Genomic DNA, 17,047 nt, shown 5'->3' on the forward strand with positions numbered 1-17,047 from the left:
TGCGTACAGTGCATGCGTTTGTGTTTTAGACTGTGTCCGGTTGGTCAGCATACCTCCTTGTGCTTCTCCATGGTGGCATACAGTTTCTGTGACAGGTCATTAGACACATTGGGCATGCCAGGCTTCTTCTTATTGGCTCTGCTCAGGCTGCTCTTGTTCTTACTGGTCTTCTTGTTGTTCTTCTTCTTGGCGCTTTTACTGTCCCCCTTTGTGGCCTGGAAAGGGGGAGAGAGGGACACATTGTTACCATCACTGCTGATGTGGTTCTCCTTCCTTCTCCTGCTCCCCACTCTATATCCTAATTCCTCCCTCCCTTCTCCCTCCTCCCCAGACTCACATCAATGCTCTCGTTGCTGGTGCTGTTCTCCTCCCTCTTGCGCTCCTCCTCCTCCTGCTCCAGCTCCTTGATGCTCTCCTCCAGCACGTTGGGCCAAAAGTCACCCTCAAAGTAGGGCAGCTCCTTGGCACTGGTCAGCCGGTCCTCAGTTGCCTGCTTAAAGATGTCCTAGAGAGAGAGAAAGAGAGCCTCAGTCACTACGTCAGTCATCTGTCAGTATCCCAGTGTTGGTGTCCCAGTCCATTCCTCGTTCCCTCTCAGTGTCCCCGGGTGTCCTATGCCTGACCTTGTAGTCGTGGACGATGCGCTCAGACACAGCCTTATCCAGCATCTTCTTGTACCACTCCTGCAGGCGCTTGGGTTTGGGGATCTTCTGGTCTGGGGGGTGGCAGTGGAAGATGTAGTCGTCACCCTCGCTGGGGGGGCAGGCCCAGATGTGCCCCGTGGTGAACCTGATAGGGGGAGGGGCACAGAGAAGGGGAAGAGATGGAGGATTCATTATCACGGCAGAATTACTGGGAGGGAGGGATGCAGAGATGGATGCAGGGAGGGATGGGTGGAGGAATGGAAGCTGGCTCTTACCCCAATTTCTTGACATACTCTAGGTAGCCGATGAGGATCTCATGGTAGACCCCTGTCCTCAGGCTGCGTGGCTGGAAGAAGTGCACACTGTCCAGGTAGGAGATGTACACACGCCTGGTGGGATGGATTGTTGATTATTAACTTTAAAGCTGAGCAATAAAGCTTATTTGAAATCAAACTCAGAGGGAGAGATGGGTGTGTGGGACAGAGACAAGGTGAACAGAACAGAGAGACACTGAGAACTCGGGTCAGGGCAGGGGACAGGGGAGCTGACCTCTGGTTGGGTGGGGGGCAGTCGGAGCCGTACTCCTGGACATGCATGCCGAAGAAGCAGACATCAGCCCCGTCGATGTCCTCGAATGCGAACAGGGCCTTGGTGCGATAGGGAAAGGATTCTGCCATCTCGCCACTGTCCACAAACCTGCAGAGAGGGGGACAGACACCTGGGATCAGACACGCGCACACCATACCTTTGCACTCTCTCCCTCTCCCCTCCTACCCTCTTCTCTCCCCCCTAATACCCCTCTCTCCTCTCAGTCTCTTAACCCTCAGAGTACTACAGGGTCAATTATCCCAAGCAGGGGTGTTGCTAAAAGACCCACACTTCACCCCTAAAAAATAAACAAAAATTCACTTAGAGGAGATGGGAAAAATGGCAGTGCACTGAAAGCACTCACTAAACAAGAGCACTTTTAAGGGAGTCAAATGATGGATGTTAACATTTTATGGCTTCTGAGACCGATAAAACTTAAACACATTTTTAAGAATTGTAAACTTTCAATTGGGCACGTTGTACAGTATTGTAGACTTATGACAGCAATTTGGAAGAGGGTGAGGCAGACGTGTATGATGAGGATGTAGATGCGAGGGGGTACAGATTTAAAAAGAACTTTCCAATTTTGTTTCAGCTGGTCAACCTAAATGTCACAATTTTCAACTAAATAACATAATTGACAACAGAAAACCACTAAGATTAAGAAAAACACAGAAGTGATGCAGAGTGATGGACCACCTGGAGGTGTTTGATAGGCAGTGGTGTGTCGAGGAGGTGGCCCGTTTCTCTGTTATAATGGAGAAAGGGTTGCTTTCTTCCTGTGGATTTGTTGGTGGTTTTCCCTTTCGTAATGAAGGGATTGTTAGAAATGCAATTTCTCCCTCTCCCCCCTGCCCATCTCTCTTCCCATCTCTCTCACCTGGCCTTCATGCCTGGCTTGACCTCCACCACCTTGTCGGAGACGTGGACAACCCGGATGGTGACTTCGCCGGACTCAGGGTGGTTCTGGCGCCGCAGGTAGTCGTTCACACGGTTCTCTAGGAAGCTGCCCAGCTTTGTCTGGGGCAACCCTGAGAAAGGGGGAGGAAAAAATAACAAAATAAAAAGGTGTTGGTTAGATATGAGGGTTGGAGAGAAAGACAAACTGAACCATCCACTCTCTGGGTCTGTAATTGAAGTCTTACATCCAGCTCCTCCAACACAAAATCAAACAAAACAAAAAAAAAAAAAAAAAAAAAAACTCAAATGAAAGAGCTCCTCAGTATTTTAATCCTTGCAGCTCTACTGCAATCCTCCCCGTGACAGCTTTGCATTCCTGTTGCTACCCTTACACAACACAAGGGTGCATATTTAGATGTATAGATATGCATATTGTTTTGCGGTTTAAATGAAATTGCTGTACTGCTAGGTACCCTGCTGCACACCTGTACTGTAACCAGGGCCTCTGTAATAACAATATAGGTTGTTATACTGTGCACAGATTGCGGGAGAGGGAAAAAAAAAAAAAAACAGGGCTGCTGCACATGTAACGAGGCCTGTTTTCAATATCTGAGTGCCATGGAGACAAGCGGTCAGGTGGGATTGGGCAATCACGGCCCGAAAACTGCAAATCTAGGAGTGATGGCAATAGTGGGAGCACATCAGCGTGCGGTCACATTTGACATCGCCCCCTTTTGCTGCCCGGCTGGTGGACATGGTTTGAATCCTGGGCTCTGCTCTCCAGCAGGTGCTTTGAATGCAAAACACAAAATATAAAGAAAGGCACTCCACTGAAAATGCTTCTTCCCTGAGCACCATCACTGCTGACTCCTTCTGGTGTGGAAACCAACTGATTCAATCTGCACCCCCATCCCCAGGCACCTCCTCTGAAGGAGGAGCCTCTTCCCCCCACAATGGGGTTTGGGGCAAAAAGAAACATCCATCGTCTTCTCTCTCATTCAGTAGATGTCTCTGAATTTCTGCACGCAGGGGAGAGTTCAAGACCTTCTATCAGCATAGGAACTCAGTGCACCACCAGAGGAACAACCTAGGCCTCAGGAATTCCAGAAGCCCGAGTCACTGATAGCGCTTTTCCACCAACAAGGAGCCGATGCTGGAGCCGGAGCTGGAGCCGGTGCTCGGCCTGGGAACCAGCTGATCTTTTTGTGAACCGGTCCGCTTTTCCACCAGTTTTGGAACTGAACGCTGACGTCACTGGATGTGGGCGTTCCCAAGCACGGAGTAGAAGAGAAACACTCGGCAATAATAATCAGCACCGAGTCGACTGCGACTTTAAACCCTATTTAAGATCACAATCAAACTCATTCAGCGTCTGCACACAGCGCAGATGCATTGTAAAAAACAAAACAAAAAAAACGCGAGATCACACATGTAGCAGAAATGAAAATACAACTATACGAATATGCTAAGATAACTCAGCCTTTTATTTGTATTGATTTGTATTGATGCATTAAGGGATTTACACCGATTCGCTATTTCAGACACTTTTACTGTACTGTATAAAATACAAGTTAGAGTTAACATGCATTCGTCACCGCGCATACAGTTCATTATGAATATACTTTGTATGAGTAGATACATTTTCATTAATTTTGTGGCATATTTTTACTTTTATTCTTGTTTAAAACACAATGACTATAGGCTAGCCTATTGATTATGGATGCGACTGTTTTGTTGGTTTTTGCGGCGCAGTCGTGGGCAGATCAATAAACTGCTGGACTATCTCAGGTGACGTTAATGGTTTGATGGGAAATTGTGCTTATTGATGAAGTCTGGGATGATGGTCCCAAATCACTGTTACATTGTCCCTGTTGCCAGACACGCAGCAATGCTCGTGTGTTGAAAGTCGCCCTGGATAAGTGCGTCTGCTAACAGATACACAACAATAATCCATTGTCAGCACTGCTGGCATGTAATCGCTCGCAAAACGCATGACTAACAGATCTTATTGTGTATTTGATCTTCTCTTACTGTACATATGTATGTTTTGTGTAATTCACCCTGTGCTAAGAAAATGAATTTATTCATACATTATTAATCATGCGCAAACCAACCCTGGAAAAAAGGCTCGTAGGGGCGCTGGATTCGGCATAATACCGGACAAGTTAAAAAAAAATAAAAAATGGGGAAGATCAGGCTTGGAAACACTGATTTTCTGTCATGGTTTAAGGAAAGTGAGTTTATTTCATTTGAACGGATTTGCTGTAATCTGTTGTACTGGTTCACTGGAGAAGTCTCTGAGGGACAGGGGGTCAGACACAGACCCTGCAGGTTTCTGATGGAGTAAATTGCCCCCCCCCCGCCTGGGCATTTACTTACTCCACTTGCTCTTGGCTGCATACTTGTTCTCTTTCCGCGTCTTTCCTGACTTCTTTAAGCAGCTGTCACAGATAAAGCTGGAGGGAGGAGCAGAGAGCAAAAGAATTAGACTCACACAGACCTGCACATAGAACGAGGTAGAAAGGTAGAGTGACACTTACCCCGAGGGCCAGATAGTGTCGTTGTGCAGGACACAGATCTGGTGCATCTTTCGCCCACAGTCTGTACATTCTACTAACCTGCAGACAGACACACAGAGTTTCAATCTAATTATACAGTAGTGGTTCCCCTAACATTATACTATAATATTCCCCTACCATAGCTCACGAACCACCCTCCTTGATTGAATGAAATATAACACCACAAAACTCACTTAAACAAACAAATGCACATGCTTTGCCCCCTGCTCTCGATCCCCCCAACCCATTCAATGTTCCAGAAGCACCCTCCACCACCCCAAGTAACTGACTGCCCTGCCAATGCAAATTTCTGGGGGAAACCCCCTACAGCAGTGGGCTCCAACCCTGGTCCTGGAGAGGTGCCATCCAGCAGCCTTTAGAGGTCACCCTTGTTTCACTGATTTATAAACACCTGAAAGTTCTGATCAATTAAGCAGGTGGTAAATGCAGTCCTTTAGAAACCACTAAAGCAATTATCCGAATACCTGCAGCCTCCTGAAGTAACAATTCCCTTGGTTTACTTTCTTAATGGATTAATAACTCGCATGCATTTAGAAATTGGTGACATAGGGTGACCTATAAGATTAAGTGGATTTGGGCTTCCCAGGACTAGGGTTTGGATGCCCCTATTTGACAGTAATGCCTAAAAACTGTCCTCTTCTCTCTGCCTGCCTCCCTCCCCTTCACTACCTCTCCAGTGCTCCACTCATTCCCTCTCCATTTCTCCCTCCCTTCCCTACCCTCTGCAAATAAATCAAGATCAATATTATCCATATTAATAAAACAATTTGAATACAAATACAATAACTAGTTAATGCTCACAGCTCTGGATCCAGTGTATCATTTTTCTTCTTTTCAAACTGATCTTTGCTGATGGACCTGCAGACAGACAGACAGAGAGAAAAATGCACATCACACACCAGCCTACTGACAACACACAACACTACAGACCAGGCAATGGACATACCACCACACACACCACCACACACACCAACCTAGTGACACCACCTACTGAATCACCTGTGCATACACACACTATACCTGCACACGCACACCTGCACATGCACGCACACACACTAATACACTTGCACAGAAACACACACACACTAATTCACACTGCACACACGCACAAATACACTGCACAACATGCACGCACTGCACAGAACAACACCTGCGCACACACGACGACTTTTAGGTAAAAAAATAAAATAAAAATGAATTTATATTTTTCTATGGGGACACAGAGCAAGAGAGAATTGAATGGTATGTATTGTACAGTATGCAAGGGCAGAAGAACACTGGGATGTACTCACGTCTGGGGCTGCGAGGGGTCGTCTCCCAGGGATACGCTGTCCCCCTGGATTTCGTTGAAACACTTCTCGCAGAAGTGGTACCTGTCAGCAAGAAGCCCATATTTCGGTGAACTATACGTTCACACAACCACAGGCAACCATAGCAACGGCGAAGCAGCCACCAATCAGGGCAGGGCAGGGCAGGCCAAGGGGGGCGGGCACACAGGCGGGGCACGGCGGGCAGGTGGGAGGAGCAGAGGGCGGGGTCGTCATCACGGTGACAAGGACAGCCAATCATGGTCCAGGATTTGATTTTTTTTTTGTTAGTTTGTTTTTAAATTAATTTTGTATTTTTTGGTTGAGGATGATTGGTTGGATTTTGGTCAGACCAACAAAAGTGCCAGTGCAGACATCACAAGCGATTAAAAAAAAAAAGAGAGAAAAAGAGGGAGAAGGGGAGGGGGGAGGGATGGATAAAATGAATTTTTTTTTTTTTTTTAAGTGAGAAAATTAAAAAAAAAAAAAAAAAAAAAGTTGCAGACAAAGACAGGAGGAGGAGGAAAGGAGAGGAGAGGGAGGGAAGGAGAGATGGAGAGGAGGAGAGGGGGAGAGACAGAAGGGGAGGAGAGATGGGGAGGGGGGGACGTGACGACACCACAGATAACACACAGTAGAGAAGCCAAGGCGAAGCAAGAATTAGCATCAAACTCACGGAGAACGCACAACATCCCACACAGCTACACAACTCACAGCATCACCATGACAACAAAGGGTAAGTGGGGCTGATGGAGGCGGCGTGGGGTGGCTGAAGGTGTGTGTGCGCACTATTGATCTATATGCAGGCAAGCCCTGCTCTGCGGTGTCTGTCAGTTACCCTGGGACAGGCAGTTGATTGGGGAGGGGGGGCTTCCTGCTTTTAAGGAATAATTGGTTTTAAAAGGGGGAAGGGTCTCTGGTGGCAGAATGTAAGTTTTAAATTGCTGAAAGTGCAAGATTGAAAAGTGTGTTTCTGAAGTTTGCTGATCCTGTGACTGAGTGTGTGTAGAGTAACTTGCATTAACTTCACTGATACAGGGTGTGTGTGTGAACATGCAGTCAGGGTGTGTAGGTACAGTAATGTCAGGTAGTGGGATCATTTTCAGTGTGGCGCACAGGCCTGTGAGCCAGTCAGTGTGGTGTGAGCCAGTCGCTCACCTGTTCTGGTAGCTGAAGTAGGCTGCATCGCGAGGGATGGTGCACAGCTGCTTCCCATAGCAGCACAGAGTCTGAGGAGAAAACTCCAACTGGGGGAGAGAGACAGGGAGTGGGGGGAGAAATGCAAGTTAATTACAGATGGACCCAATTCCCCCCTGAAGGGGGAAGAGAAAATGTGCAACCTCCCTCCATCATTTCCCTAATATCAATAAGTCTGAGGAAAAAAATGCAACTCCTTCTGGGAGGGAGACAGCCCAGTATACGGCACGGTGTCACAGCCTGAGGGACAGGCAGGGAGCCCTCTGCACACCGGGGCTACAGCCACTCTAGTTTGTGCAACATTTCTGCTTCTTTACTGCATTTAACATGTTATTGTTCATCGTTGCGAGTATGTAAAGGTTTCTTTAAATACTCAAAATGTTCTAATAATGTGTTTAGTTGATGTATTCATTTGTCCTCTTCCAGTATCATTATCAGTCAATCCCTTGTTTGTGGTTTGTGGCTGCTGATTATTTCTATTGTCTTATGGTTTCCCTCCTGTGTGTACCAGTGTTTATTCTGTAAACTGCACTGGCAATACTGTTTACAATGGTCATGCCAATACAGCACAGCTGAGTTGAATCAAGACTCCCACTTCCTCTCCTCCCAGTCTCAGCGGCCAAGGGCTGATCTCCTGCTTGAACACCTTGGCCAGCTTGCTGCACTACTTGTATACCACTAGCTGCGCCCACACACTATTCCGCTAACCCCCCCGCCCTGTCCACCTGCTCCTCTGTACCTTGCGGCCGCAGCAGTAGCCCAACCCCTGCATGACGGGGTCGATCTCCTGCTCGAACACCTCGGCCAGCTTGCTGCAGTACTTGTACACACGGGAGGTCTTGCGGTTGTACAGCCAGGCATTGTTGAACATGAGCCAGATATCCTCCACGTACTGCCAGGGCTCCTGGTACTGCCCCGTGTCCAGCTTGCGCTTGATGGTGGACAGGTCCATGGGGTTCTTCACAATGTCAAAGTAGTCCTGTAGTAGAGCGAGGGAGGGAGAGGGGGATGGAGGGGCAGGAGGTAGTTGGGGGTCGGTGTATTGTGAGTATGGAGGAGGCATCATGAAAACCATGAGGAAAAAGAGAGAGAGAGAGACGGTAATGTTGAAGACTGTAAGATCTTCTCTGATCTGAATACAGTGTACTCTGGCTGCTGCTATACCAGCATTCAGCTTGAACTTTGCAGTAGTAAGACTGGGCAGGAAGACACTTCCCATTTCAATACACACAAACAGAGTTTCCAGTCCTCCAATACAGAGGGTTCTGATCTGACTGTTTTTACATCGAGTCACTGAAACGGTTCCATAAATTAATGGAATAACCAATTCATAATTGATACAGGTATACATTTTCAATTTACAATGTGAGGGGTTAACAGTGCAGCTGAGCACTGTGTGCCATGTGCGCACGCCCTCTTGTGGGCGATGTCCCCACTGCAAAGTCCAAGTAAACACTAGTATAGAGACACTGACACACACACTCTCGCTGCAGCCAAGACGGATTCAAAGCACAAGCAACGGCAGGGACATCGCACAGCAACACAGACACACTGTCACCCAGCCAGGTGTCTGCGCTGAGCAGCAGGGAAATGGATGGTGAATGATGGAATCCCAAGACAAAACAAAAACATCAACCTAAAACATTTCACACATTCCTTCCTTTAATTAAACAAATTTCAACAGCTGATCAGGAGAAGAAAGCAATGTTAGAAGCAACGAAGCACAAGGGCTTTTGTCTCCCCCAAACACAGAGGGACAACCACGGTCACAAACGGGAAGCGGCTGCAATGGCCTCTGCCCAGGCTGCACTGCTGAGGGACACTGACCTGCTGCAATACTCGGGTTTGAGAGAAGACAGAAGCGGAAGGGGGAGAGGGAGAGGGAAAAGGAAAAATGCATGCAATTAGGAGGTAGAGAGGGAAACCAAGACCTAGAGAGCAAGAGCAAGAACTAATTAACACTGTGTTCTGGGGTCACCCTTCTCAGAGAGCCAGCAGGAAGTGCAACGGTCAGAATTATGCCAATATAAAGACCTTATTTTGGTTTGTTTGGAGACCCTGATGTACTTTATTGTACTGTAGCTCTCCAGGACCAGGCTGCAACAGAGCAGAGTCTGCACAAACACAGCTAGGGGTTTTGGGTTTGCGCAGGCAGACAGACAAGCAGGCAGAAAGACAGGCAGGCAGGCAGGCACAGTGCAGCCCTGCACAGTGGCACTGGGCAGTGCAATCACAGCAATGATCAGGCAGGAGAGCACACATGGTCAGAGCTCAGCTGACATGCTGACACACACACACACACACCTGATCAGGAAGCCCTGCAACCCCCCCACCTGGAGAATCCACCCTCACAGCTTAACTAGAACTGTGACACCAGACAGAGCCCCTCTGCAGGGCAACGCTGTTGCCGAGGGTGGATTCCCGAGGGCTGGAGGAGCTCAGGGACAGATGGTCTATCATGATTATGATGATTGTAATGATCGATACAGGTAAAGAGGTACTGCTCATCACAACAGAGTCAGAGGAGCTGTAAGTCAGGTTACTGGCAGTGAGAGTGGCTGGAACAGAGGTCCCGCCCACCACAAAAGCAGCCCCACCTACACACTGCACCAGCCTGGTTTTCAGACCAAAACCTCACAAAGAAACCAGTTCAAGAGTAACAATAACTCTTACAAAATCGGGCCATTTCTATGTTCCAAGACACTAAAGGAGGGAAATTCAGGACTTATTTTCGTCTTAATAATTCATCTAAGATATAGGGATCCATTCCTTTCTACACGTACACACACACTTTGAATTAAAACTGAAAATATACATATTTCAGAATCTGATGTTCTGATCTACATGATGTACCCAGAGATCGGGCTGAGGTTTTAGACCCAAAACCAAGGCTGTGTCCAGTGAGACTCAGACACTGTGCTCCAACTCCACCCCCCCACCCAACACCCTTCCCCACCCCCCACCCCCACCGCTCAACACAACACTTAGTACTGGTGAGGAACTGGTTCTAGTGCTTGTGTTTAAGCATTAGGCAAAAAAATAAATTCATTCATTAAATTCAAAAATAAAAGGTTCAGATTGTAAAGCAAAGCTAGGAGGCTTGCAGCTCGAAAAAGGATCAGAGGTGTCTTCAGTGTACGGGTGCCCTCTCCAGCAGCCTGAGTTCGTCAATGCCCCTCTATAGCAGGGGCTGACTCACACTGCAGGGACACAAAGCCCCACATGGAGGTACTGCTTGGCTCAGTTTGGCTACAAGGCGCAATAAGCGGTCTGTCAATTTCTTAACATTCCTTTTACGGTGTCTATAGTGGTGGGGCGGGGCGGGGCGGGGCAGCTGGAGTCAAATTACTGAGAAAACGTTCTTGGCGCATCACAGTACTTCAGTAGGGAAGCTCCAACATGTTTTGCAATTAAGTGGGGTGGAGAGAGAAAGAGAGCACACTCACAAACTCTCCGGCAGATGCACACACTCGCTGGCACACAGGGAGGGAGACGGGGGAACGAGTGAGAGGGGTCCGAGAGAAAGTGAGGGGGGAGCCAAGAGAAAAGTCTGAGCCAGAGATAGGGGGTGGGGAGAGAGAAGGAGATGGAACAAGTGAAAAAAAGAACAAAAGATTGGGAGACTGAGCGAGTGAGAAAGGAAGAACGAGGGGGGGTAGCATACGGAAGCCAGCGCAGTCCCTTACCAGGTTAGTGCGGTTACTAGTTCGAATACGTACGGGTATTCCCAGTAACTGGGGGTCCACAGGCTGCCGGAAGGGCAGGGACTCGGGGTCCTGCCTGTACAGAGCCTCCAGAGTGGGCATCAGAGCCTGGCGCAGCTCCTCCGGCTTAAAGACTGTGTGTGGGGGGGGGGAAACGGAGAGGAGAGAGAAACAAACGACCTTAATACATCTGAGAGGGAGAGAGATCAAGAGGGAGAGAGAGACGCAGAAAGATTTTCCCTTACTTTTCCTCTTGCTCTGGGCTGTGCTGGGGGAGCTGTGAGTGGACGGTGAGCCTGATCCCTCCTCTTCCTCTTTAGGCTCCACCTTCACCTCAGGCTTCCTGTCTTCCCCAGTCACCGCCGACGATGCCTCCATTGGCTCCGCCTTGCCACCCTCCCCTCCACCTGGCTCCTCCTTCTTTACCTGCAAACAGAGAGGGGATGAAAACCCCGGACATTAAGACAAGCACAGTAACACAATGACCGAATGGGGACTACATCACATTCATCATTGCACTGGCATTGGCCCAAACACCCACCTCTGGCTTCTCCTCCCTGACCTCAGACTTGACTCCTGTCCCTGACCCTGAGCCCCCTGGCTCCTCCTCCTCCTCCTCCTGCTGCTTGACCTCCATCTTGATTTCAAAAGGGGTGGGGTCTGCAGGGGGGTGCTGGGAGCTGGGCTCAGCACTGCTGCTCACAGAGGCTGGGTTCGAAACTGGGCCGTCTGTGGTGAGGGAGGACTTCTGAGACAGCTGGTGGAGAGAGAGTAAAAATCAGTTACTGACTGACAGACCGACCGACCGAAACTGACACTCCACACTGACAAAGATTGACACTCCCCTGTGGGTATAACACTCACCGGCGTGCGTGGGTGCTGGGGGGGGAGGGGGCCAGTGGGGGTGGGCACAGAGGAGCCCAGGCCAGGCTGGGGGGCAGAAGAAACTGCATGATGCTGCTGCTGGGGTAACTGCCCTGCCTTGTCCATGCCCATTGACCCATGGGGCATCTGAGTGTGCTGGCTGGGCGGTGCCTGCTGCTGCTGCTGCGTGGGAGGCGGCAGCTGGGGGGGGGTGGGCGTCTGGGGCTGGGGGGTCTGGGAGCCCAGGCCCGGGGGGGTGGGATGGGGTGTGGGGGTGAGGCTGCGGGCCGGGGAAGGGGAGTTCTGCCGCTTCTGGGAGAGGGGCGGCCCACAGTGGGAGGGCAGAGAGGCGTTTGGCTGAGAGGAGGTCGAGGAGGAAGAGGACGATGAGGAGGAGGAAGAGGAGGAAGACGAAGATGAGGAAGGGGGGAGAGGGGGAGGCGGAGGCCCCCCAACACTGCCTGGTCCCAGGGAGCCCACCTGGGGCCCCCCACCACCCCCAGCTGAGGAGGCCACACCCACTGGACTGCTCACTGGGAGCGAGGGAGGGGTGGGCATCTGAGCCTGCTGAGAGTATGAAAGGGAGAGAGAGAGAGCGTGAGCAGGAAGGTAAAGTAAAATACTGTTTTATTGTTTAAAGTATTTTACATTTTCAAATAAAAACATTTCAATTTTTAATACTTATGATTAAAAAAAAAATAATCAATTCTTAAAAATCACTTAATTTTTAAAATCTTTGTGATTTAACGAAAACAAAATACTTAACTTTAAATAAACATGTGCACAAAACAACAAAACAAACGTGATTAAAGCAAAACTGCTACCAACAAAAAGGTCAAATACATTGATAATAACTGAAAATGCACTGGACAAAATAAAGAAAATTAAAAAGGTAAAAATAAAAAACAAACAAAAAAGGTCCAATGCATTTAAAATTAAATCCAAAACGGACAATGTATTTGACAAAAAAAATAGAACAAAACTAAACCAAAAAAACCCTAAACAATTAGGTGTTTTAAAAGCAACTAAATCTTTAAAAAGTTAAAATTCATTTTTAAAATACTGTTTTATTGTATGTAGTATTTTACATTACATCTAAAAACAATTCAATTTTTAATAGTTATGATTAAAAACTTTTAAAATCAATTCTTAAAATCACTTAAAAATTTTAAAATCTTTGTGATTTAACAAAATCAAAAACAAAAAAAACTTAAACTTTAAATAAACATGTGCACAAAACAACAAAACAAACGTGATTAAAGCAAAACTGCTCACCAACATAAAAGTCAAATACATTGAAAATAACTGAAAATGCATTGGACAAAATAAAGAAAATTAAAAAGGTAAAAATAAAAAACAAACAAAAAAGGTCCAATGCATTTAAAATTAAATCCAAGACGGACAATGTATTTGACAAAAGAATATAACAAAACGAAACCAAAAAACCCCTAAACAATGTGTGTTTTAAAACCAACTAAATCTTTAAAAACAGTTAAAAATTCATTCTTAAAAGTCATTTTAAAAACAATCATTCATAAAATGGTTAAAAGATCTTGGACTCGGGCTCCAGCAGGGGGAACTGACCATCCCCGGAGGTGGGTCCCATCATGGGATCCTGAGCTCCCCCAGATCTTGGTAAAGGTTAGTTGTACTCTACTGTCCGCTGTCTCTCCAGGACCAGAAGTTAAAACCTGAACAGAAACTGACTAGACCCTGAGTTCTGGACCCACCTGTGGGGCGTGGTTCCCAGGGGCGCCAGGCTGGGGCAGGCTGGGAAGCGCTGGGCTCGACCCAGGGAACTGGCCCGGGGGCAGATACTGGTTCTGGAGCTGAGTCACACTGGGCTGACCCATGCGTGGGGTACCCATCCCCATCTGAGAGAGGAGAGAGAGAGTGGTGTGATATAGCAGAATGTTACAATATAATTAAATCAGTTAGTCATAGACAGTGTTGGACAGCAGTTTGTTATGATACAGTTAAAGTGACCTGGTTGAGGGGGGCGCTGTGCTGCAGGGGGGGTGTCGACCTCAGTCCCATATTCTGCATCCCCATCTGACTGAACTGGTTCATTCCTGAAGAAGGCAAGTGAGAGGGAGAGAGGGAGGTTGTTTAACAGACAAAATCTTAGGACTGTGTTACTCCAGGACATGGGACTAAAAAGAGCAGAGAAAATGTAAGTGCATTAGAATAGTGGAGGAAAACTTTAAATTCAAAATTCTCCCGCGGGAAAGTGCGGAAATTGTGGAAAAACAATTTTAACACTATTGTATCATCTAAAAAGATGAATGTGCAGTGTGTTTAATATGAGGTGTGCATTTCTATTCATGAAACAATCAATATTGGATGTCGATTCTTAAAAAAGAAAAGTGCAGTGAATGTTAAACGAATACAGCCTATTGCTGAATTATATTTTTGGTGGGTTTATTGTTATAGTTTAAGTCAGGGGTGCTCAATTCTGGTACTGGAGAGCCCCTATCCAGCAGGTTTTATAGGTCACCCTTGTACCACCAATTTATAAACACCTGGAAGTATTTCATTCTGATAAATGAAGCAGGGTGTGCTAAATTCAGTGCTTTAGAAACCATTGGAGCAATTATCTGAATACCTGCAGCCTCCTGAGGGAAGAATTCCCTTGGCTGACTTTCTTAATTGATTAATAACTCACATGTGTTCCCAGTATTAAGACATTGGTGATTTAGGGTGACGTATAAGAGTAAGTGGATTGGGGCTCTCCAGGACCAGGATTGAGCACCCCTGGTTTAAGTTAACAGGTCATGTGAAGGGTCTCTTACTCTAGAATAACAGATCTTATACTTTAAGAGATCCCATGCACACAACTGAGCTGAGCTGACAGGCGTTTGTCTGATGAAATGTAGAGGGAGAGACGTGCAACTGCAGCCGGAAGTCATGTCATCTCACTCACTGCACAGAAGTCACTTTAGTTTTGTTTGACTTTCATTCATTATGTACAAAGCACACATCACATCTGGAACCTGCCATTTGATCAATTAGGCTATAATACATATACATGATTCTAGGTAAACCTGCTTATAATTTGTGTGGTTATGCAGCTCAAACGCCATCAGGAAATCAAATGCATATATTCAGGAAAAGTAATGAACAGCCATGCTTTTTAAAATTTTAACACCTGGAATGGTCATATTGACTGGCTTGGCACTTTTAGTATTAAATAGCAAAATACTGGAAATAAAAAACTGCATTTTCCCTCCTCCCCAAGCTACAGATTTTCTTATTTATAATATTATTGTCATTTAAAAGGGCATCGTGGCTCCTTAGATGCAGTATTGTTGACCAGAACTGAATAAAATGCTAATTTGGGTTGTCTACTCTTGGTTTAAGCAAATCTAAATTTGAATGTATGAACTGTGAGAGACAAATTACAGGTCAAATGAGAAACAAAACTGGGGAGCATTTTTTTTCAACTGGACAAATTTTAGGTTCGTCCTGGGGGACACAACAAAGGGATGAGTGTGACCCCCAAAACCTGTGAAACCAATGAGTGCCATGCTAATCGCCCAGCACAGGCGTGCTGCTAGAGGGACGAATATTACAAAAAGCTTTTATTGGAGTTTTTTTACATAGCAACAAACTGTCTTAACCAATAGAACAGATATTTGTTCATATTAACCAATAAAATGCTTAAAATATTTTTTGCATTGTTAAAAAGTCTTCTAGAGGAGATGTGAAAAATTGCAGATTTAGAGTGCTTTTAAATGGAGTCAAACAAGGAATGTTTTGAAGAATATACTGCTTGAGACCTATACAACTTAATTAAGCAAATTGTTCAGTATTATATGCTTTTAATTGGGCACATTGTTTAGTATTGTAGACAGTGATGACAGCGAGGGGAAGCAGAAGTTTATGAGGAGGATGTAGATGCGAAGGGAGGTGACAGTACAGATTAAGACGTTTCTAGTTTATTTCAGCTGGTCAGCTTAGTGTCAGAATCCCCTTTTCAACCCAAATTACAACATAGCAGAAACCCGCCAAGATTAAGAAATACACAGTAGCAGTTGTCCGAGATTTATTCGACAGCACAACATGACCAGACGATTTCTCATCTGCACGAGTCGGACACATGTTTATAATCAATGCAAAGTACAGCAATGTAAATGCATTATTATTGAATACTGGTAGTAAGTCAATCTGAAGATGCTTTTGTATTTATTCAAAACTTCTTATTGACTATATAATGTCTTTCACTAGTGAATAAACATTAAGTTTATGACATATGTGGTATAGGAACAATGCAACAATGTTGGTAAACATTGAGCAATTTATATGAAGAAATTACTTTTGAAAGTAAGCACTTGTGTTGTGGTTTTGTTAGTTTTTTGATGTGAAGATTTGATTAGCTTCTAGATGGGAGGGTTCCCTGCAAAACTAACCTCTCTTATAGTTATTTGTAAACCGGGTTCTAAACTGCGACCAACATTTGCTACCCTTTTGACAGTGCAACACAAATTTATTTTGTATTGGTTGCAAGGGTGCCAGTGAAAATAAATTTGATACAACTGACTAGGGCTGTGCCGGTAAACTGAATACTGAAAAATAAAATATCGTCAATACCAGATGTTATTACATACATAAAGCTGTTTAATAACCTGCAGCTGCGATATAAACTAAATCAATTTGTTTAAGACATTAGACTAGGTGTCCGTCAGGTTTTTCACAGCTGTAGCATCAACACAGTTCCATAGTAACAGTCGTTGGACCTGTTTGAAGACGCCTGTTTGGCAAGAGGGACAAAACGGCATCTCTTTGCACAAGACCCATCTTCTAATAGTGAATTAAATTCTCCCATGATTGTCTAATGCTTCCATTTTCTAAAACTGAGTTGCAGACAGTTAGACTATGTAGGGCTACTTCTTATTTTTCAACATGTTGAAAAATACACAAAACTTACATGGGTAAATCTTTGTCAAACCAACTGAAATGTGTAATTACAGTTGGTCCATGGGCAAGTGCTGGGAGAATAAAGTGTCAGCATATTAAACAGGAAAATAAATTTGGGCATTCTTCCCTCTATTATACTCATCTTATTTTTATCAGTGTAGGATGTTTTAGTTTTGTTTTAGTATTATCATCATAGGATGGGACGCTTTTTGGGGCTCCAGCGCTTGTGATCGGGTGTTAGGAGAAAAACATTGCAGCTCAGATGCATGTCGTCGTTAAAGCCGCACAAATTCAATATCAATGTAAATATGTTGGTGATTTTGGCACAGATCTTCCACACACAACAA

General features: G+C 45.8%; 1 protein-coding gene across 3 annotated transcripts in view; it reads right to left on the reverse strand.

The window, feature by feature from the left end:
• The window catches only part of ep300a (EP300 lysine acetyltransferase a), a 37,538-nt gene that overhangs the window by 4,754 nt on the left and 15,737 nt on the right, over positions 1-17,047 (reverse strand). Inside the window, exons 12-29 of one of the 3 annotated variants that reach the window (XM_066707225.1) lie at positions 13,770-13,855; positions 13,514-13,657; positions 11,784-12,347; positions 11,461-11,676; positions 11,165-11,345; positions 10,902-11,053; positions 7,955-8,194; positions 7,177-7,265; positions 6,004-6,084; positions 5,513-5,569; positions 4,673-4,750; positions 4,512-4,588; positions 2,113-2,263; positions 1,194-1,340; positions 920-1,033; positions 624-789; positions 338-505; positions 54-215 (exon numbers count right to left, since the gene is read on the reverse strand). In XM_066707225.1, the coding sequence (XP_066563322.1) occupies positions 54-215; positions 338-505; positions 624-789; positions 920-1,033; positions 1,194-1,340; positions 2,113-2,263; positions 4,512-4,588; positions 4,673-4,750; positions 5,513-5,569; positions 6,004-6,084; positions 7,177-7,265; positions 7,955-8,194; positions 10,902-11,053; positions 11,165-11,345; positions 11,461-11,676; positions 11,784-12,347; positions 13,514-13,657; positions 13,770-13,855 (2,873 nt within the window). Of the gene's footprint in view, positions 1-53; positions 216-337; positions 506-623; positions 790-919; positions 1,034-1,193; positions 1,341-2,112; positions 2,264-4,511; positions 4,589-4,672; positions 4,751-5,512; positions 5,570-6,003; positions 6,085-7,176; positions 7,266-7,954; positions 8,195-10,901; positions 11,054-11,164; positions 11,346-11,460; positions 11,677-11,783; positions 12,351-13,513; positions 13,658-13,769; positions 13,856-17,047 lie in introns of all 3 variants that reach the window. The other 2 variants (XM_066707226.1, XM_066707224.1) reach the window with 2 other exon arrangements.

This window comes from Amia ocellicauda, chromosome 6 (assembly GCF_036373705.1).
Source record: "Amia ocellicauda isolate fAmiCal2 chromosome 6, fAmiCal2.hap1, whole genome shotgun sequence".
Taxonomy (NCBI): domain Eukaryota; kingdom Metazoa; phylum Chordata; class Actinopteri; order Amiiformes; family Amiidae; genus Amia; species Amia ocellicauda.